The sequence below is a fragment of the Panthera onca genome, chromosome C1, assembly GCF_046562875.1.
Source record: "Panthera onca isolate mPanOnc1 chromosome C1, mPanOnc1 haplotype 2, whole genome shotgun sequence".
In the NCBI taxonomy this organism is placed as follows: domain Eukaryota; kingdom Metazoa; phylum Chordata; class Mammalia; order Carnivora; family Felidae; genus Panthera; species Panthera onca.
Window position 1 is genome coordinate 180,040,827 of NC_138346.1, and position 21,579 is coordinate 180,062,405.

The window sequence follows — 21,579 nt, forward strand, 5'->3', positions numbered from 1 at the left end:
CGTTGATCTGATTCATGTTTACAGATAGTTTTCAAGTGATAGTGCTGTAGTGATACATGATGAAGACCCTGTCTTTATGGGCATCATCAGTCATATGGGGTACTTGACATATAAATAAGCATTTACAATTCAGTGTTGTAATTATTCTCACAAAGAGGTCATGACATGATTAGAGCCTTGTGTGTTGTTGGGCTCAGGTTGGGGATTGGAGGGGTGTCAGGTTAAACTCCTTAAGATGGTAACTCTGGCTAAATTTTCTTAGAATTCAGAGCATCAACTTCTTTTTCTTTCTTTCTTTCTTTCTTTCTTTCTTTCTTTCCTTCCTTCTTTCTTTCTCTGCCCCCACACCCCCCCCCCCCCCAATGGGGAGCTAGATGCTTAGGCTAAAATTGTATCTGGTTATTTCTGTTCAGAAGCTCTTGGTTTCATTGTTCATAAAAAGAGAAAAAGTATATTTTGTGGTAAATTAAGGATAATGGAAGTTTCTGGTGTGAAATAATTATATCTCTTTACAGACAGATCCAGTTGAGTATGTGGAAAATATGTGTGAAAACATGCAGCTGTACCCGCTACAGGATTTCCTCACTGGAGATCAGCTTCTTTTTGAATACAAGCCAGAAGTAAGGACGTTTCATTTCTGAGAGTTACTTTTAGACAGAGAGAAGGGGGAGAAGTGCAGACATGACTTAGGAACTGTGAGAATGTAGAAAACTTGGTTAAATATGTCAGATTTTTGTTTGTTTAAATGGAAGAAATAACAGTATTTTTTTTGGCAGTTTTTCATGATTGTTGTATATGATTATGTTTTAATATGAGGAGAAAACCAAGTCCATTTCTTAGGTACTATTATTCTCACTGTTTTTCAAGTGTTGAAACATCTACTAAAACAATTAAAGTGATTCCTAAGAATTACGTGCTTTGGTTGTTAAGCTTACTTAGGGAGATGTTTTGCTCACCTTTTTGGTAACCTTACTTAGTGAGTTGTTTTTGCTTACCTTATCTAACTCAGTTAGATACTCTGGGCAATTAAATTTAACCATTTTGAAAATGTTTCTGAGAAATACAAGATTCCCTGGGGCGCTAGGTGGCCCAGTCAGTTAAGCAGCTGGCTCTTGATTTTGGCTCAAGTCATGATCTCACAGTTTGTTAGATCAAGCCCCACGTCTGACTTCATACTGACAGCATGGAGCCTGCTTGGGATTCTCTCTCCCTCTTTCTCTGACCCTCTACCCCGCTTGCTCTCTCTCTCAAAATAAATAAACATTAAAAAAAAAAAAAGAAATAAAAGATTCCCTGAATTTGAAACATGTGACTTAGAGATAATTATTATATACAAATAAATAGTTGGTTTGAGTCTTTCCTCCTTTACTTGTTGGGGTGAAGTCATTTTGCTCCATATGGGATAGCAGTTCTCAGTTGGCTGATTTTGCCCCCAGGGTATATTTGTCAATGTCTGGAGACATTTCAGTTGTCATAACTGTGGGATGCTCTTGGCATCTAGTGGGTTAGAGGCCAGAAATGGCAGCTAAACATCTTATAGTGCAAAAGACAGCACCCCACAATAAAGTATTATTTGGTCCAAGATGTTAATAATGTTGAGATTGAGAAATCTTGATTAGGGTATTCCAAAACTACTAATTTTAAAGATAACAGAAAGGTGGGGGACCTGGGTGGTTCAGTCAATTAAGTGTCTGACTTAAGCTCAGGTCATGATCTCATGGTTTGTGAGTTTGAGCTCCGCATCAGGCTCTGTGCTGACAGTTCAGAGCCTGGAGCCTGCTTGGGATTGTGTGTTTTCCTCTCTCTTTGCCCCTCCCGTACTCATCCACTCTCTCTCTCTCTCTCTCTCTCTCTCTCTCTTTCTTTCTTAAAAATAAACATACATTTAAAAAAAAAAAAAAAAGATAATGGAAAGGTAAAGGAAGAGGCAGTGATAATATTCTTGTTATCTCCTGGGAATATTGTGTCCAGGGGCCCAAGCAGTTTATTCTGAACCTCCATTTGTTGTGTTTCTCAAAGAAATGGTATTCAAATGCTAGTCAGGGTTTCAAACTTTACCCACAAAATCTTTTGTTTATTCCTGTCATAGCTGAAGGATTATTGAAGGAGGCCCTGCAATGGTATCATGTTACTGATTCTTGGGGATGAAGGTAGTATAATACCTAGGGGTTAAGAGCATAGTCTTTGGAATCATGTACGAACTTGTTTAGAACTCCACCTTTGCCACTTCTAGATGTGTTGTTCTGTGCAGATTATGTAATCTTTAACCTGAACAAATTACTTAATTTTTAATAGGAACCTGAGTATTTTTTATAAAATGGGTATGCCTTAGAGTTGTTTTTAGGATTAAATGAAATAATGTATATTAAACACTACCTGGTACATAGTAAAACTTAATAAATGAGAGCTGTTTCTACTGTTAGCACTATTATTACGTAGGATTTGAGATGGGCACTGTTTATAGCTTATCAAGAAACATTTGAAACAATAGACTAACAAAGTTTTATAAATTATGGTGTTCATGACGATAATTTCATGAGCATTAAGATGCTAGGATCTTGGGGATGCCTACCATAACGTGATTTTGCCTTTTTAACAGAGATGTATTAGGTTAAAGTTATTATTGTGTATGTGTGTGTGTCTCTCTACCTTTCCCTGATTAGGTCATTGCTGAAGCTCTTAATCAGCTGCTGCCACAAAAAGCAAATCTTGTTCTACTGTCTGGTGCTAATGAGGGAAAATGTGACCTCAAGGAGAAATGGTTTGGGACTCAGTATAGTATGGAAGGTAAAATATTTTAATAATAGTCCCACATTTATCTAACTCAACTGAGAATTTTTATTCCTTAATATTTCATCTGATGGTTCCTATGGGAAAAAAGTATATCCTTTTTTTAGGAGTTGACTTTGAAATGAAAATTATACTGCTTAAGAAAAAATTATTTTCTGCTGTGTTTTATAGCTACTTATTAACTAGTAAAAAAAAAAATCCTGTTTTCTGGATAGTTTGGGGAAGGGTTTTTTGATTGTGTTTTAGCAAAGTACTTCTGAAACTTCAGTGTACATGTAGTATCACCTAGACATCTTATTAAAATACAGATTCTTATTCGCTAGCTCTGGAGTAGTGCCTGAGATTCTGCATTTCTGACAAGCTCCCAGGTGATACCAATGCTGCTAAGACTACACTTTGAGTGGTAAATAGCTAGAATGCCTGGATATATTATAGTTTTCCTAAGAAAAGAGAATTGATTTGTGAAGGCTGGTTGTTAACTGGTTTGTCATTAAGAGAATTCTCAACATTGCTGGTTTATTGGATCAGTTTGTTTTTCATCTCCACAGATGTTGAAAACTCGTGGGCTGACCTATGGAAGTCTAATTTCGAATTAAATCCAGATCTTCATCTTCCAGCTGAAAACAAGTACATAGGTCAGTGAAATAGCAATAATTATACATAATTCATTTATGTAGTAATAAAACAAAACAAATAGCATCTATATAGTACATTTCCAAAGTATCATTTGAATTCATATTTCAGCTTCCCAGTGTAACACTCTGGGATAGGGATTACTGTTTTCTTACTTTTTTGAATGAGAAAACTTGAGGCTTAAAAAAGGAAAGTAACATGTCCCAGACTATTCAGTTGGTAAATGGAGGAAACAGGACTTAAATGTAGATCTTGGGACTCTGAAGCTTTTGCTTTTTTGTATGTCATAGCTGATCCTTCCCTATCATCTCTGTAGGAATTGCTATGCTAGTGTTTTTCAAACTACAAGGTTTGTGAAATCATTGTAATGGGTTGTGAGTTCTGTGTAATGAGTTATGAAAGCATTAAAAAAATTAATTAGGATGGAAAATAGCAAAATGTTTAATTTCATAAAGTATTATTTTAAGAACTTTTATTCTGTGTAGGTATATATGTTTGTATCTGTGCCTGTGTACTAGCTTAGAGTGGGAAACATTCTAACTATGAGAAAGCTACCTAAGTCAAAGGTTACAGTTGTATATAACTAATTTATTCAGAATTTTCCCCAGCAATTCCACTCCTAGGAATATACCCAAAAGAATTGAAAATGGGTACTCAAACAAATACATGTACATGCATGTTCATAGCAGCATTATTCACAGTAGTCAAAAGTGGAAATAGCTCATATGTCCATCAGTGAATGAATGGATAAACAAATTGTGGTAAGTATATACAAAGGAGTAATAGTCATAAAAAGAAATGAGGTATATACATGCTACAATGTGGATGAACCTTAAAAACATGCTAAAGAAGCCAGACACAAGAGGTTATAGGTTGTATGATTCCATTTATGGATCCATTTATGATATATCCAGGATATATATACCCATAGATGAAACACAAATTGATGGTTGCCAGTGGCTGGGGGAAGTGGATAATAGGGAGTGACTGTAATGGGTTTAAAGATTTTCTTTTAGGGTGATGAAAATGTTTTGAAACCAGATAGAAGTGGTGGTTGCACGACATTGTGCATGTATTAAATACCCCTGAATTGTTCACTTTAAAATGCTTAATTTTGTTATGTGAGTCTAACCTCAATTAGGAAAAAAAGTCTCACATATTTTAGACCATTCATTTCCACATCTTGAACTTTAAGTATCTAAACAACCCAATTCTTCTTAATAAATATAACCAGTAGTTTTTTCTGTTCTATAGTTTTCTCTTAAGTAGCTATTTCTCACCTACATATTGATGAAAGAATTTAGGTTTTCATTAACTGAGAGGACAAGTTTGACTTTCACTTTTTTGTTACCTTTCAGAAGTCTGTAAGATTGGTATAAGACATTCAAGAATGGATTCATTTATAAATTGGTTTATACAACCATCCTGACTAAAGGTCCCTTTTACGGTTAACATTGTCTTTGAGAAAGGGAATGAAGCAGAATGCAGAGAGATCAGAATTGACCTTTAGGAAATTACAAATCTTCGGAGTTCATTTAGTTTAAGACCAAGAGAATTTTCTATTCTGTATTGTTTTACTAATTTATTGTTCTCTAGCATCTTAATTTGGCTTATTTTTGCCACAAAAGTTACCTAGACTTCAGAACTGAAGATTGTTGGGAATCTTGCTGAAATACCTGAATTAATTATTACTCTTTTCTGTTGTTAGCCACGGACTTCATGTTGAAGGCTTTTGATTGCCCTGAGACAGAATACCCTGTTAAAATTGTGAATACTCTACAAGGTTGCCTGTGGTATAAGAAAGACAACAAATTCAAAATTCCCAAAGGTAAAATGTTTCCCTCTCTAATTGGAATGAAATAAGTATATCAACTCTTTCTCTACTTGGTAGCAACCTTATTTCCCTCTATCACCCTTTCTCCTTTCTCTTCATTTGAAGATGTTTTCTAGGCTTATCTATCAGATTCATACTGTGCTCCAGTGCTGTCACAGAAACCCTTGTATACCTTACAGATTCTAGGAAATAAGTAAAGATTCAAGGCTAAAATGAAATTATTTTCAAATATTTTTTCTTCTGGTTAAATGAAAGCAGAGCCAGGTTTTTGGCCATCTTAGGGAATGGTGGTATGTTTTAAACTTTATTTTTAAAAAGAGGATAAGAGTATGCTGAAGGAAATTATTCTGAGACACAATAGATAGCCTTTTCCAACATTACAAATGTGAAATATTCTCCCTCTCTCTCCCTCTATCATTTTGCTTTTCATCATAAAGGAATCATGGTATACAGAAATAGACTCCAAAGTTCTAGTCTTTAGTGTGTTAACCCAAACTGTTGCATTTTTATTTTCTGTTCTTGTGAATAGCATAGGAACTTACGGAAGCAACTTAGAATCAAAAAGGCTGAGGGCTCTTCATTGGTATTTAACCCATATTCCTAACCTCAAGGCAACTGTAACGTAGCTCTGAGGGATTTTTTAGATTACTGGGAGGGTGTTTTTTGAATAGCTTATTAGTGTTTCTTTAGATAGTCTCTGCTATAGCTCTCTGTGAACATTGGGATTGTTCCGTTGTTTTTGACATGTATATCTCTGTAAACATGTTCTCTGACCAAAGCTATTAATAAAGATGACTATTCCTAGGCTTCTTTGTGTATCTGTCTATATACTTGTGCTTCCCATAGACTGAAGTGTGCCTTCTGAACACTGTTTAGACTGGTAAATATTACTTTTTAAAGACACTTCAGGATAAAGATGTAATGAGGATTTAAGGGCTAGTAGCTTATTTCAGAATTTTTAGAGGTACTTGGGTGGCTCAGTCGGTTAAGCGTCCAACTCTTGACTTTGGCTCAGGTCATGATTTCATGATTTGTAAGTTGGAGCCCTACATCATGCACTGACAGTGCAGAGCCTGCCTGGGATTCTGTCTCTCCCTCTCTCTCTCTGCCCCTTCCCCTTGGCTCTTTATCTCTCTCAAAATAAATAAAAATAAACTTAAAAAAAAAAAAAGAATTTTTAGAAAATATGTTAGGGTCAAATAGCAGATGTATAAAATATTTGAGGCCTCTGGCCTATAATTTCTTATCTGGTTTTTTTTGTTTTTTTTTTTTCTTTTAGCATATATACGTTTCCATCTGATTTCACCTTTGATACAGAAGTCTGCAGCAAAGTAAGCAATTGTCCTCTTTTCTGGAAAATATATTTCTTATGGAAAAACTATTTGGTTTGTTTTATTCTGAATCATTCTGTTATTTTCTCTATGAGTACTGAGTTATGCTGCTGATTTGTGTATTTTTTCTGTACCCAAAACAAATTATTTGTATTGATACTGAGCATTAAAATGGAATTGTGGCTGTTCCATCTCCACCCATTTATAACACATGCTGATGGTATAGGCTAATCATAGGATTATTGGACTGAGAAAGTTCCTTAAAGATGCGTTTGGATTAGCTTCTAGTTTGTAATGAGAATGAATGGATCTGTTTGATCTTATATTTAGAAACTGGCAAGGAATCTGATTATACTTTGTTCTTAGCAAATAATTTATATATTTATACAGATACCTGCACTGTGGGAGGTCAGAGCCTAAAATGTCCCTGAAACATAGGAGGTGTTCAGGAAATGTTACTGTACTTCTTCCTTTCCTTTGCTACTTAAACTGTAAAATCTGGGGAGCCTGGGTGTCTCAGTTGGTTAAGCATCGACTTTAGCTCAGGTCATGATCTCACAGTTCATGAATTCGAGCCCCATGTCAGGCTCTATGCTGACAGCTCAGAGCCTGGAGCTTGCTTCAGATTCTGTGTCTCCCTCTCTCTCTCTGCCCTTCCCCTGCTCATGCTCTGTCTCTCAACAATAAATAAATGTTAAAAAAAATATTAATAATAAAAATAAATAAACTGTAAAATCTAACCTTAAAATGATAAGCAGCACTAACATTTAATACCACATAAAAAATGTATTAATCTCCCCCTTCACTCAGATTTTTAATTTGTCAGTCAGAAAACCTAGGCTGCGGGGATGGCCAGAGCCTTTGGGCCAATTGCCTTGTATGCCTTTTACACTTACCCCATTTTTCAGTATAAATATTAACATTTTGTATGTGTATATAACATGAAAAAGATTGGGAAGCACTGCTAAAGGTAGGTGTCTGTAATGTCCCTGTAAAATTGAATCCTAGGTAAACTCTAACTCAGTACACAGTTTTATATTCTGGAGTAGTGGAATTAACATCTTTCTAAAAGTGAAGTTTCCTGTTGTTAAATCAAAGTATATTTATTTGTGTTTATTTCTTGCCAATTAATAGTGCTATTTGTATTTTATATTCTCAGTGTGGTTCTCTTTGATATCTTTGTCAATATCCTTACCCATAACCTTGCGGAACCAGCTTATGAAGCAGATGTGGCACAGCTAGAGTACAAGTTGGTAGCTGGAGAACATGGTTTAATTATTCGAGTGAAAGGATTCAACCACAAACTACCTGTAAGTACACATGTTCTGTTTTCCTCATAGAGAGCTTCAAATTTTATGTTTGTTGCCCCTAAAGCACAAAGTATAGAGGTTTATGCATGGGTTGCTATACATAGAACAAAATGTGGATTCTTGGCTGGTGACAGCTATTCTAACTTGGGCCACACATAAGAGCAATATACATTCATTAATTATTAGCAATGCATGCAGTACAGTCTATGCCTCAGGCTTGATTTCCCTTCCCTTTGCTGTCAGTTCCTCTGCAGCCAACACTGGCATTTTGGACTGGTGTGAGCTTAATTTCATGCTCAGACAGTAATAACAAATTTAAAGCACGTGGCACATTACCTGACAGAGTAGAACTCAAATATTTGTATCCTTCCTTCTTCCTCTTTCACTCCATCCCTTTGTTTCAAATATGTGTCTTATTTCCCTTCTAAGTTTTTGAGCCTTTTAGAAACAGGGTCTATATATCTTGTCGTTAATTTATCTTTTGGTAAGGAATATGTTTCAGTGTTATTTGTCAAAAACTTCTTAAGCAGAAGAAGAAATAATATGGGATGCTAGCTAAGAGGGTTATGCCATTAAATACCAGCTAAAATAATATGTGTCGTCCATCAACAAATTTTATATCTTGATTTCTTGTGTAGGACATATATTAAGATTTGCGGAACTAGGTTCATACAAGAAAAATTGTGGAGGAAAAGACCTGGCAGAAGTTAGACCTGTGCTAAGAGGCCTCTCTGTCTTAGCCAAACCCAAGAGCAGACTATAGTTCTCTTCTTTGTACCCTTGTCCCTATTACTGTCCCAGAGAACAAAGATTGGTCTCAGGAGGAGACACTGTGGAATATTTAACCTTTATCAACCTTTAAAGGCCTAAGTGTAATGTAGCTTAGAGCCAAACAGATTAATGCCTAATAACATTGGTTGTCATTTAAGAGGTATGTTTTGAAATTACCTGGGGAGCTTTTAAAAAATATAAGCCATATTCTGTGCTGACAGTGTGGAGCCTGCTTGGGATTCTGTCTCTCTGCTCCTCTGCTGAACGCACACATATGTGTGTGCTTTCTCTCTAAGTAAATAAATGTAAAAAATATATGTGTAAGGTATAGACAAGTATTTGAGGCTCTTAATTTTATGAAGCTTACCTAGCCTTAATATTAAAACCTGGTATAGAATCTATCAATCAATCTCTCTCTCTCTCTCTCTCTCTCTCTCGAAGTAGACACTAGTTTCACCTATATAATATAGACTCAGACATTTAAAAAATTTGAAAATTAAATTAAAAATGTAACAAAAAGAATAATTCATGTGATCAAATGGGAAGAATGCAAAGGATTGGTTGTTCAGTATTAAGTTGATGAACACAAATCATCATAACGGGTCAATTGAGAAACATTATATGATAAGTACTAAAAAATCATCTGATAAATGTAAGTAGGCATTCTTAATAAGTAGGAATAGAGGGAAATTAAATACAGTAAAAACCTTCAGGGGTGCCCGGGTGGCTCAGTCACTTAAGCATCTCAGTTCCGCTCAGGTCACGATCTCATGGTTTGTGGATTTGAGCCCCATGTCAAGCCCTGTGCTGACAGCTCAGAGTCTGGAGCCTGCTTCAGATTCTGTGTCTCCTTCTCTCTCTGCTCCTTTCCTACTCATACTCTGTCTCTCTCAAAAATAAAACATTAAAGAGAAATTTAAAACCTTCATTAAGAACAGTAACAGCAAATGTTACAGTAACTGATGAAATGCTGAACACTAAAATCAGGAACAAGCCAAGGAAACACATGATCATCTCTATTATTCTGGCTACTACATTAAAATGGAAAAAAAAAAAAATCCAGTTGGAAAAGAAAAAGTATTCCCCTTTGCAGATGATATGATTGTATTCTTAGAAAACCTAAGAGTCTACTGAAGTTTAAAAAATAACATGATGTGGCTGGTCATGAGATCGGTATATCAAAATCAATAGCTCTTTTTCCTATAGTAGCAATAACCACATAGAAATGGATGGAAAAAGTACTCCGTTATATGATATTGAGAAAAACGGAATACCTAGGAATAAGGAAGAAAAGTACAGAATCTCTCTAAAGGAAACCAGAAATCTTACAGAATCATATAAATAAAAGACTTTAAATAAGAGAGAGAGACTCATTATGTTTCTGGATAGAATAGCTTTGATAGAAAGTTGTCATTACTTCCAAAATTTATATATATATGTAATGCCCTCTCAGTTAAAGTCAAATTAGGGGCAATGGAGATGCTGAATAAAAAGTGATTTAAGTTTATTTGGATGAAAAAAAATGTTTAAGAATACCCATGAAAACTATTTAAAAAAAAAAAAAGAAGTAATCATTGCTCCAAATTTCACAGTTATTGAGGATTTTAGCTCCTAAAGATCCTTGAGTCACGTACTTCTCTTATGTCCTCTACAAATGCCTATTACCATGCTGGGCCCCTGGTAAAAAACAAGGGAAAAACCTTCCCCCCTCATCCCTGCCCCAAAACGTAGTGAATTTCATGCTTCTCTACTTAAAGTGCTTTTTTCTTTTCTTTTTAGCTACTATTTCAGCTCATTATTGACTACTTAGCGGAATTCAGTTCCACACCAGCTGTTTTTACAATGATAACTGAGCAGTTGAAGAAGACCTACTTTAACATCCTCATCAAGCCTGAGACTCTGGCCAAGTGGGTATACATAGAATCAGCTTATATATGTATGTGTATATATATATGCATGTATATATATATATATATATATATATATATATATATATACACACACACACACACACACACACACATATACATATATTATATAATATATAATTTAATGTTTATTTGTTTTTGAGAGTGACATAGCGTAAGCGGGGGAGGGGCAGAAAGAGATGGAGACAGAATCTGAAGCAGGCTCCAGGTTCTGAGCTGTCAGCACAGAGCCCAATGCAGGGCTCGAACTCAATAAGCTGTGAGATCGTGACCTGAGCTGAAGTCAGACGCTTAACCTACTAAGCCACTCAAGTGCCCCAGAATCAGTTTATATTTTGAAGACCTGAAAGTATTTGCCTTCCTGAGGGGTTAGGTGTGGGGGATGAGACTATAGTTTCAGTGCTATTTTTCAGACATACTAGAATTGGCTATGGTTTAGGAAATCGTCCATTGGATTATAGGATTTCTGAACCCAGCTTAAGTAGCTATTTGTGAGTAGGACTAAAATAAGCCTACTATACTTATTTATAGGCTAAAGGCAAGCAACCTGGGTGCTTTTTCCAAAGTTTGTAAGTAAAAGGTGGTGAATGCTGGCTTTGTTATAACTCAAAATTGTTTTACTGATGATTGTAGTATGTAGGGTATTATGATGAGGTAGTTGAGTTAAATTGCTTAATCCATAGTTTATCTGGCAACTGCAACTACCCAGAATTCAGCCAAGTTTCCAAACGATAGCAAAAAGCTTCTGACAGTCTGTAGAATAATGCTTAAACCTCCTGCTCATAACACCCTGAGCCTTTCATTAGAGCCTGTTCTTTTGTCTAGGGCTAATGGTAGCCCAGAGGTACCTCTGTGTGAATCAGAAGAAGTGCCCCTTTGGGGTGGCCTCTATCAGCAGGTGGAGTCTTTGTGGAGGGGAGAAAGAAGTCCCCTCTGAGTAGATACCACCCTTTGTGCACATGGCTTGACCTCCTTGCTGGACATCTATAAATGGTGAACAAACAGCACAACGTTATATAGAGGCCCTACTTTTGACCTAGTCATAAGGAGCCCATAAATGAACAAAATTCAAAAGCAGGGCAGGGAGCAGTTGAGAAATCTGTAATAACTTATAATCTCATCACAAAAAGTTATAAAAACTAATAACCAAGTATAAGTTGGAAAGGAGAGTTGTCTAGAGCTATCAATATGAAAAATAGCCCTATGTATCCAATAACTACTGAATGCTACTTTATTCAAATGTGGTAAACTAATAATCATATCCATTTATTGAAGATTTGTTACTTGTTAAATCTAAAAACGTTAGATGTATATATTTATTTCTCTCCAAAACCCTATAATGGTAGCCATTATTATTCCCTTGTTTTACAAATGAAGAAATTGAGTCACAGATGTGAAGTAACTTGACAAGTTCAGATAGCTTAGTGTGAGGAGAGGGGAGTTGGGTGGAGAGGAGTAGGAGTTAGTCTGATTCTGGCCCAGAGCCACTATTTATACTGTATAGTTACTGTAGTAATAGATACCCATAATGGTGGCCTTTAGTAATTAAAAAAATGTTAGCGAGACTTGAAGTAAAAATAGTAACAATTTTAAATTGGTGTGTGTGACTCATGTGTTAACTTAATGTGAAGTATTTTATTTTGCAACTGAGATACTTGAGCTGTACCAGTGAGTAAATCTATGCATAATTTTGTATATATAATTTTATAAATACTTTTTGGTGATTATGACATTGTTTCTCCCATCTTAAGTTATGATAGAAATTGTGTCTCTTTAGAAACACATCATCTGTAGAATCTTTTTTTACCTTAAGATTCATTTCAAAATGATAAAACTTTGTCTTTTTTCTGCCCTCTATATAGAGATGTACGGCTTTTAATCCTGGAATATGCCCGTTGGTCTATGATTGACAAGTACCGGGCTTTGATGGATGGCCTTTCCCTTGAGTCTCTGCTGAGCTTTGTCAAGGAGTTCAAATCCCAGCTCTTTGTTGAAGGCTTGGTACAAGGAAATGTCACAAGCACAGTAAGTGTGAGGTGCTCTGTTGCTATTGGCTAGGTCTGAATGCTGTTGTGGGCTCTGGAATTGCATTAGTTCTCCGAAAAACGAAGCTCTGTAGTAGTTTTCGCAGGTCAGAGTTGTCCTAGCACAGCCATTCTGATGCTGGGCAAGACTTCCTCAATGAAGAAGACTGCTGATAATGGACAAGGCTTTGAGTGAAATGATTTAGTAAATACAAGGTGTTGGTTACTTGTTGAAGAGTGTGTGTGGAAACACCAGTTTAATTTAGAGATTAAAGTGGGAGATCTGGGGTGTGGTGAGGGATGTGTACACAAACAGACACACAGACAGAACTTGTATATCAAGCTTGTGTGTCAAGTTAAGGAGCTTGGGTTTTATCCTGTAGTAAATAGAAAATCACTGAAGCATTTAAATAGGGATTTGTTGTTAAGAAAGATGCAGAGAGACCAGTTATGAGGCTGTTATAAGAATTGACATGAAGTATAATTCCAGAATATATGAAATATCCATAGTAGTCAAAGTCGTAGAAACAGAAAGTAGAATGGTGGTTACCAAGGGTTGAGAAGATGGAAAAAAGGGGGGAGTTGTTTTATGGGTATAGAGTTTCAGTTTTGCAAGGTGAGAAAGTTCTGGAGTTCCATTTTGCAACAATGTAAATATACTCAATACTGTAGAACTGTTTACTTGAAAAATGGTTAAGATGGTGAACTTTATGTTATGTGCTTTTACCATTACACACACACAAGTTGAAGTGAAAAATGATAAAGCCCAAAGTTACACAAATAAATGAAAAAGAAATAGTGAGATAGAAGATGACCAAAACTCAGTGACTGATTGGATGTTGGGGTGAGGGAGAAGAGAGAAGTCTAAGATGATGCCCGGATTTCTTGCTTTAGAAACAGTGGGTTGGTGGAGGAGTAGGAAAAATAGTAGGTTTGGGGGCATATGAGGAGTTTGTTCTGATATATATTGAGTGGGATAGGTCTGTGAACCGTGTAATTACCTGAGGCCTCTTCCAGCCAAGAATGCTTGTTTGGGACTCTCCCTAAATTTTTTGCCTGTTGACCATCTTCCTTCATGGCTTTCTAGTTTCTCAGGACTGTTCCTTCAATGGAATATGTAACTGGCCACTCTTGAGACTGCTGTCTCCTCTGTACTTCCTCTGTCTTTATTCCCCCAATCCCCAAACCAGCCTTAGTTTCTTTTCCTTTCCTCAGAAAGAAGTTTAAAAGCTTTAACCCACATAGAGAAGAGCAGGATAGCTGCCTGCTTTTCTGAACACAGTGGGAGTACTGGGCTGGTGTCCTTTTGGTCTAAACAACTTAGTACCATGAATTGCCCCAGATAGAAACCACTGTAAAGATGAGCTCACCCCTTCGGTTATCCCCCATTTTATAGGTTAGAAAACAGAAGTCTTGGGAGAGGATGCATTCACTTAGTGTTAAGTGTTATTCTTTTGCTCATTCTATGCCAGGTTCTGTATTTATAGACCTAGGTTTCTAAAACATAGTCACAGGTATCCTAGAGGACACAGCTTAGTGGGTTTAACTGAACAGTTAAGTTTGATCGTGTCACAGTGTACAGGTTAACAGAATGCCAAAGGGAAAAAAGAGGGAGCTGTTCAGTTGAGAGCCACTTAATATTCAACAAACATAATATTAAATCAGTGAATGATGAGCCCAGTTGATGAATTTTGTAGATTATATCTGCTTTCCTTATGCTATCCAGGGCTTCTTAAGCAATTAGAATGTTGATAGTAGTTGGTTCAGGGTGAAATTAATGTTATAGTGCCCAATACAGTTATTTTTTTCTCTTTTGCTTCCTAGGAATCAGTGGATTTCCTGAAATATGTTGTTGAGTAAGTATTGGTATGAGTTTTCTCTGTAGGAGTTCTATATTCCTACCAGCAGGAGGGCCTTGAACCACAGCTCAGTTATTAGTAAATCCACAGGGGATGATACTACTCCTTGTAGTAGGTTTTCTTGAGGCTGGTTATGTAAACAAAGCAATTCAGAAGGGACTGTGGATGGCCTCACCTCTTCATAGTAGTTTTTGGGAGGGGGTAAGAGGATAAAGGCACTGTTCAGTGATCCACACTCATTCTTTTGCAGTAAGCTGAACTTCATGCCTCTGGAGCAGGAGATGCCTGTGCAGTTCCAGGTGGTAGAGCTGCCTAGTGGTCACCACCTGTGCAAAGTGAGAGCTCTGAACAAGGGTGATGCCAACTCTGAAGTCACTGTGTACTATCAGGTCAGCTGGCCCCGTTACACACAGCCATCCTCATGGCTAAGAGCCTGATGGAAGGTCCAGAGTACCTTGGAGTAGTGACCCTATGACTTTCGAGGCCCTTTATTTTGCACTTACCTCTGTAGTTTTTTCCTTGCAGTCATTTGTCTTCTTGAAGCAATTACATTAAAAAAATTTTTTAATGTTTATTTTTGGGAGAGAGACAGACAGAGTTGAGCAGGGGAGGGGCAGAGAGAGGGAGACACGGAATCTGAAGCAGGCTCCAGGCTGTGAGCTGTCAGCACAGAGCCTGGATGCAGGGCTCAAACTCATGACCTGTGAGATCACGACCTGAGCTGAAGTTGGACGCTTAACAGACTGAGCCACCCAGGTGCCCCATTGAAGCAATTGCATTTAAAAATTGCTCCTATCAGTGAAATGGATTCTTTTTCAATCATAATGCTTCATTGAATCCTTCAACCACTGGGCCAGAGGGACAGAGACTGAAGAGTAGTTGGGAGTTCCTACATGTTCCCCTGACAGAACCAACCCCAGGCAGCAGGAGGACATTTGTTAAAAGGACAGTTTTGAAAGAGACAAAAGTAAACATAGCCAAGTAATCAGTATATATAGCAAAAAGAATGACTACCAGAATTCCAATTAAAAATTTCAAAGCATTTAGATAAAGGATTTATCTCTTGTTTTATGGATGATGAATCTGAGGTCCAGAGTCCCTTACTTGCCTGAGGTCATACTAAGTGGGGTTTGAATTTATTCCTTACACCCCCAGATCCTTTGTTCTTTCCACATCATTCTGGGAAGGTGCGATTGGGCTTAAAATAAGGTAGAGCTTTGCAATAATCTCATTTGGTCCATAGCTTGTGGTTAGCCCACTTACTTCTAGGACTATGGGGGACCTGTGCTTGTCTAGACTGATGTCAGACTTCCTACACTCTGGGGCTTCTACCGCTAGCTGCTGCTCTAGTCTTTGAAGTCCTGCATGAGGAAGTCCCTTCTGTGTCAGGCCCTGTGAAGAGCCCTCTGATCGGGGCTTTGGGCAGGGCTACATGGCCTTAGTGTCTGTCACTTGGTCCTTTTATTGTGTTTCTGGCCTGGACCTAAGTCTTTCCATTGAGATCCAGTTTGTCTGTAGAGCCCATCTTTTGCTGACTATAGCTGCCTTGTTTGTTTGCTTTCATCTAGTTTCTCAGCTTATTTGAAGCTGAAATGACTACCAGGCCCCAAAGTTCATAAATAATACGGCCTGGCCCTGTTTATTAGCCTTGTCCACATTTCCAGTGCTTCTGCTGCTCAAAACCATAGTACTTCTGTTTTAGGCAGGATTTCATAGCATAAGACCACGTGTGACCATGTCTGTCGAAGTGTTTATCAATCACCTGTTAGCACTAGCTTCCAAAACAAACTGCTTTCTTTAGGGCACCACTTCCCTCCCGCCAGACAGCATTTTATTTAAAAAAAAATTTTTTTTTTTAACGTTTATTTATTTTTGAGACAGAGACAGAGCATGAACGGGGGAGGGTCAGAGAGAGGGAGACACAGAATCTGAAACAGGCTCCAGGCTCTGAGCTGTCAGCACAGAGCCTGACGCAGGGCTCGAACTCACGGACCGCGAGATCATGACCTGAGCCGAAGTCGGCCGCTTAACCGACTGAGCCACCCAGGCGCCCCCAGACAACATTTTAAACTGGAAATTGATACAAGGTTTCAACTAGTTTTGTTACAGTCCTCTTAGAGGCAAACAGGAAATCTCTTTGCCTGACTAAACAGGACTTGCAGGGCACACAGGCTTTAGCCTCTTCCTCTGGTGAAGTGGGAAGGAATAGCAATGAGTACGTGTCAGAGGAGCCTGCAAGAGCCTGACTATATGATGTACTAGCAACATCCTTGGATTTTGGCCTCCTGCCCTTTCATTCTAATTGCATTATTTTGCTACTCTTCAGGATTGCCAGCATGTGGTCTCCAAGTATGGTATCAGCCTCTTAGGTATTTCTCTTAGCAACTGGTTTGGTCCCTGTATGTGGCCTTAAAAACTTCTATTCATGTCCTTCCTATTGAAGGAATAGCTCCAGATACTGTTCATTGATCCCATTTTCTGCTTTTCTCCTTAGGACCCTGAACTGCATGTACTTGACTTTAGGCTATATCCTTTGGGTCCTTTGGGCAGGAACTGGCAGGTTGGGTGGGGATTATTGGACTTCCCTTCATGTGTGCCTGCAGTCCTGTGCATGGGCCAAGAATTCAAATGATCAAGCATGATTTCTGTCCTCACAGGCCTGCAGTCTAGTGGAAAGGCAGATGTATGAACAAAATTGTTGCAAGTATGGCAACAGAGGGTGTGATCAACTCTTTGAGGGGAAGAGAAGAATGGGATGGATACCTGAATAAATGGTTGCCAAGAATAACTGGATTCTTAAAAAGCCCTATAAGCCATTGGATTTTCAGTTGGTCTGACCAATTTCTCCTTTCAGTCAGGTACCAGGAGTCTGAAAGAATACACTCTTATGGAGCTGCTTGTGGTAAGTTGTAATAAAGGAGAGTTGAGGTGTTCAGGAGCCCTTGACCCACTACAAGGACTGGCCTTTATGCCTGGGAGCTAGGGACTTGGGAGAGGTCAGAGGCCTGTTTGGTAGGTGAGATGGTTATGTTTAGTATTCTCATCTGGTATGAGAATGGACAGGGGGCCTGGGCGATTTAGGAAGAAGACAGTAAAGAAGGATGGACTTGGGGTATGTGGAACACTTGGGGGTTAGAAATGGAGGTTTCTCTGCTGGGAGGAGTTGGGCTGATGGGTAGTATGTTGAATTACAGATGCACATGGAAGAGCCTTGTTTTGACTTCCTTCGAACCAAGCAGACCCTTGGGTAAGTCTGCTGGCAAGAGCACTGAGCTCAAATAAAGGTCTGGGGCTTACTTTGCAGGCTGAGGTTTATCAGATATCCTGACTGAGCAGCCTCAGAGCTCGCTGGTCCTTCCATGCCTTAGCATCATCATCATCATACCTACTGGTCAAGACAACTTCTAGAATTTGCATCTTGTACTGTCTATGATCAGGTTTTCAGTTAAGTTTCAGAGATTAGCAAGGATAAAAGCTAGCCTGTAGTCCTCAGTTCAGGAGAGGGGGTGGACACCCTAACCTGAGAATGAAATAGATGCATATACGTTTGTGGATTCTCTTTCAGGACCTCCAGGTCCAGTAAAGATGTGCAGAAACCCTTCCTACTTACCTCTAGTTTCTGAGGGCAGGGCCCAGGTGACTACCTGCGTTCATAGAACTTTTCATTCTGGTTGTAGGTACCATGTCTACCCTACCTGTAGGAACACATCTGGGATTCTAGGATTTTCTGTCACTGTGGGGACTCAGGCAACTAAATACAAGTGAGTAGATGGGCCCAGCTATTACTATTCTTGGCCTGGAGAGTGGGGGCTATAGGTGCTTCCTTAAACCTCAGGCAACTCTGACCAAAATAGGGTTTGCTTCACTTAGTCACAAGGGGGTGGGGATGGAGGGTGATTCAGAGATGCCTGCCTGACCCAGGACAGATCAGTGGTTCCGGTGATCCTATAAGGCTTGACTCAAGTCCTGTGGTCACTGTGCACGGCTTGCCAATGTTTCCTCTCTTTAGGCAGGTCTGAGGACAAAAGCAAAGAATGCCTGGCCTAGCATTCATACTAGAACCAGAGTTACAAACAAGCCTTGTTTCTCAGCTTTGGAGTGGTCAAGCATGGGTTGTCACTGCTTCAGTATTGAGGATATCAGGAAGTTGGGCTGGAGGTAGGGGTTGGGTTCTCTCCTGTATCTCCCTCAGCGTAGGGGAGTACTGAGGCCTGGGAGGAAAATACTTGTCTCTTTCCTAGAAATATGCCTTAGCCCTTTTCTTCTTCTGCATTCTGCTTGAGACCAGGTTCCTGATGACTCTTAATTGAAGATGTTTTGTTTCAGTTCTGAAGTTGTTGATAAGAAGATAGAGGAGTTTATTTCAAACTTTGAGGAGAAGATCGAGAACCTCACTGAGGATGCATTCAACACCCAGGTAACTGTGCTGACCTGCTCTTTTGTTCCTTGGTCCACACAAGCCCATAAGACAACTTGATACCAGTCTTGCCAGTGTTACCTGCTGGCCAGATTTTGAGTTTTGTAGCCCCCACCTTAACATGGTCATAATGTCTTCGTAGCTTTATCCCTCCCCATCGTGCTGCAGGTCCCAAATAAAGGGACCATAGCAGGTCTGTCACTAACCAGACTGAACAGGGCCAAGTGTGTTCTGGGGCATCTGGTGTGATACTATACCTGAGGGTCTCCTTTTTTGGTGGAACAGGTCACAGCTCTGATCAAGCTAAAGGAGTGTGAAGATACCCACCTTGGGGAGGAGGTGGACAGGAACTGGAACGAAGTGGTGACACAGCAGTATCTCTTTGACCGCCTTGCCCATGAGGTAGTAGTAACACAGTTTTGAGTGACAGAGCTCTGATAGGGACTCCTGATTTTATAGGAGTCCCAATCCCAAGCAAAACAATATTGTGTGGAAGAGAAACCTGGGGTGTTCCTCTAGGTTTGGTTTTTTACTAAATCAAATCCTGTTTCCAGACTGGCCTGTCTAGCACCTAAGTGAGCAGATCTATTTTTGTATTTATATTGTTTTTGTAAAATACTTTTATATTGAGGTTCACTGCAGGATTGTTGGGGGGGGGAAAAGGGGTTTTCTATTTAAAGAAAATTGAGAACATCTGGTCGTTATGGAATTCCTCTCCAGATTCTGGCTGTGGTCTTTTTGACAGCTTCTAGCCCCAAGTAGTAAAATGCACAAAAGCTCTGGAACTTGCAGTCTAGCGCTGAGAATATAACTGTATAAGGGGAATTAGCAAAGGACACAGAGGCAAGAAAGTTATTTAATAAGAGATTTCAGCCCAGCTCATACGGTGCTCCAGTTTTCCTATTAGAAGACAAAATTCTCAGGGCACCTGGGTGGCTCAGTTGGTTGAGTGACCGACTTCAGCTCAGGTCATGATCTCGCAGTCTTGGGTTCAGGCCCCGCGTCGGGCTCTGTGCTGACAGCTCCAAGCCTGGAGCCTGCTTTGGATTCTGTGTCTGTCTGCACCTCCCCTGCTTGCACTTTGTGACTCTTTCAAAAATAAACATTAAAAAAAAAAAAAGACAAAGTTCTCTTTACCTGCTTCAGTTGTTACTATATTTTCTCAAGCAAGCTAGAATATACAGTTACCATGTACCTGAGAGGTGACACTGAGGCAGTAGTGGGTTTTGGCTCTGTGTGTAGTACTCAGCTATAATTACAGCATCTGCTACCCTCTCTTGCTTATTTGCCAGGGTTAATTATTACTGTGAAACAGATGAAGGTGTGTCTCAGAGGCTTTTCACCCTTCTCTGGAAGGTTGAAGGCAAGCTGATACCTGGAAGAATAAAATGATGTGCTCAGGTGCTAAGCAGGACCAAAGAGATCCACCTCGGGTGTGTTAGTTTAATAACAGTCTTTCCAGAAAATGCATTGCTAGTCTTTTTTTATAGCTTGCTTTCTTTGCTTTTTTTCCTATCTTCCCTTTCCCCTGTAAGATTGAAGCACTGAAGTCATTCTCAAAGTCAGACCTAGTCAACTGGTTCAAGGCTCATAGAGGACCAGGAAGTAAAATGCTCAGCGTTCATGTGAGTATGGCTAACTAAAGCTGTAGCTCTATCCTTTTCAGAGCTGTCATTTAGCCCAGTTACCATTCACTGAGTTTGGGTTGGTATCAAAGATTCTAACAGGGCTTTGCCCAAATCTGGTCAGCCTTTCTCACCTCAAGTTTTTGGCTTCTTTTAGGTTGTTGGGTTTGGGAAGTATGAGCTGGAAGAAGATGGTTCCCCTTCTGGTGAAGATTCAAACTCTTCTTGTGAAGTGATGCAGCTAACCTACCTGCCAACCTCTCCTTTGCTGGTAGAGTCTACCATCCCCATTACTGACATCAGGGCTTTCACATCAACACTTAACCTTCTCCCCTACCACAAAATAGTCAAATAAACTGCAGTCCCGTTGGCCTGAAGCATTGTGTATTTAAAAATGTGTTTGTATTTTATGAAGTTAGTTATACTGCTAGTAGTGCCATTGAAATTTTGCACTGCCATCATAGAATTTGACTTATTCTCCTCCTACCCACCACATTATGACTAACAAACCAAGGGTTACTATAGCAGCTGGCAGAGAGAAAGTAGCAGGGTGCACCAAGTGTGACCAAAATGCTTGCAGGAGCAATATGAGAAGCCCTGGCATGTCCTGGTTCTCTCAGATGGAGGATCTAGGTCTGTAAGAGAACCTTGAGAGGCCCTATGTAACCGATGTCTTAGTGCCTAAATGCTAGGTGCTAATACCTGTGGTTTTGTTGTTTTTTTTTTTTAATGTATTTTTAAATAAAGATAGTTCTGTAATGCCCTTCAGAATGAGCCATTTTGCTGCTGTAGCATTCTTTTCATTGTGGGGTGGGGGGATCTAATTATTCTTCCCAAACCCTCTAAAACAATAAAATATTTTGTATAAAATGTTGGGAGCCCTATGTGTGCTGTATGAGAGTTCAAGGAAGACTCTGGAGGATAGCATGGTGGGGGCTAAACAAGGTATAAAGGAGGGGTGGAAAAAAAAAAGAATAGATCCTTTATTATTTCTGGAGAGTCCTTATGTAAATTAACTCTTAGATCCCAGGCTGCCAAACAATAAAAGAAACACATT

At 39.0% G+C, this 21,579-nt stretch overlaps 1 protein-coding gene across 3 annotated transcripts in view; it reads left to right on the top strand.

Moving 5' to 3' along the window:
- The window catches only part of NRDC (nardilysin convertase), a 101,063-nt gene extending 80,164 nt beyond the window's left edge, over positions 1-20,899 (top strand). For 2 of the 3 annotated variants that reach the window (XM_060624264.3, XM_060624265.3), the window contains 17 exons: positions 516-620; positions 2,664-2,787; positions 3,339-3,425; positions 5,132-5,251; positions 6,537-6,588; positions 7,748-7,898; positions 10,449-10,576; positions 12,460-12,622; positions 14,446-14,477; positions 14,731-14,869; positions 17,335-17,382; positions 17,675-17,727; positions 18,158-18,241; positions 18,807-18,897; positions 19,183-19,299; positions 20,433-20,522; positions 20,680-20,899. In XM_060624264.3, coding sequence (XP_060480247.1) covers positions 516-620; positions 2,664-2,787; positions 3,339-3,425; positions 5,132-5,251; positions 6,537-6,588; positions 7,748-7,898; positions 10,449-10,576; positions 12,460-12,622; positions 14,446-14,477; positions 14,731-14,869; positions 17,335-17,382; positions 17,675-17,727; positions 18,158-18,241; positions 18,807-18,897; positions 19,183-19,299; positions 20,433-20,522; positions 20,680-20,877 — 1,782 coding nt within the window. In that variant the 3' untranslated portion in view covers positions 20,878-20,899. Of the gene's footprint in view, positions 1-515; positions 621-2,663; positions 2,788-3,338; positions 3,426-5,131; positions 5,252-6,536; positions 6,589-7,747; positions 7,899-10,448; positions 10,577-12,459; positions 12,623-14,445; positions 14,478-14,730; positions 14,870-17,334; positions 17,383-17,674; positions 17,728-18,157; positions 18,242-18,806; positions 18,898-19,182; positions 19,300-20,432; positions 20,523-20,679 lie in introns of those variants that run through there. The other variant, XR_009607483.2, reaches the window with a different exon arrangement.
- The last annotated feature ends 680 nt before the right edge of the window (positions 20,900-21,579 follow it).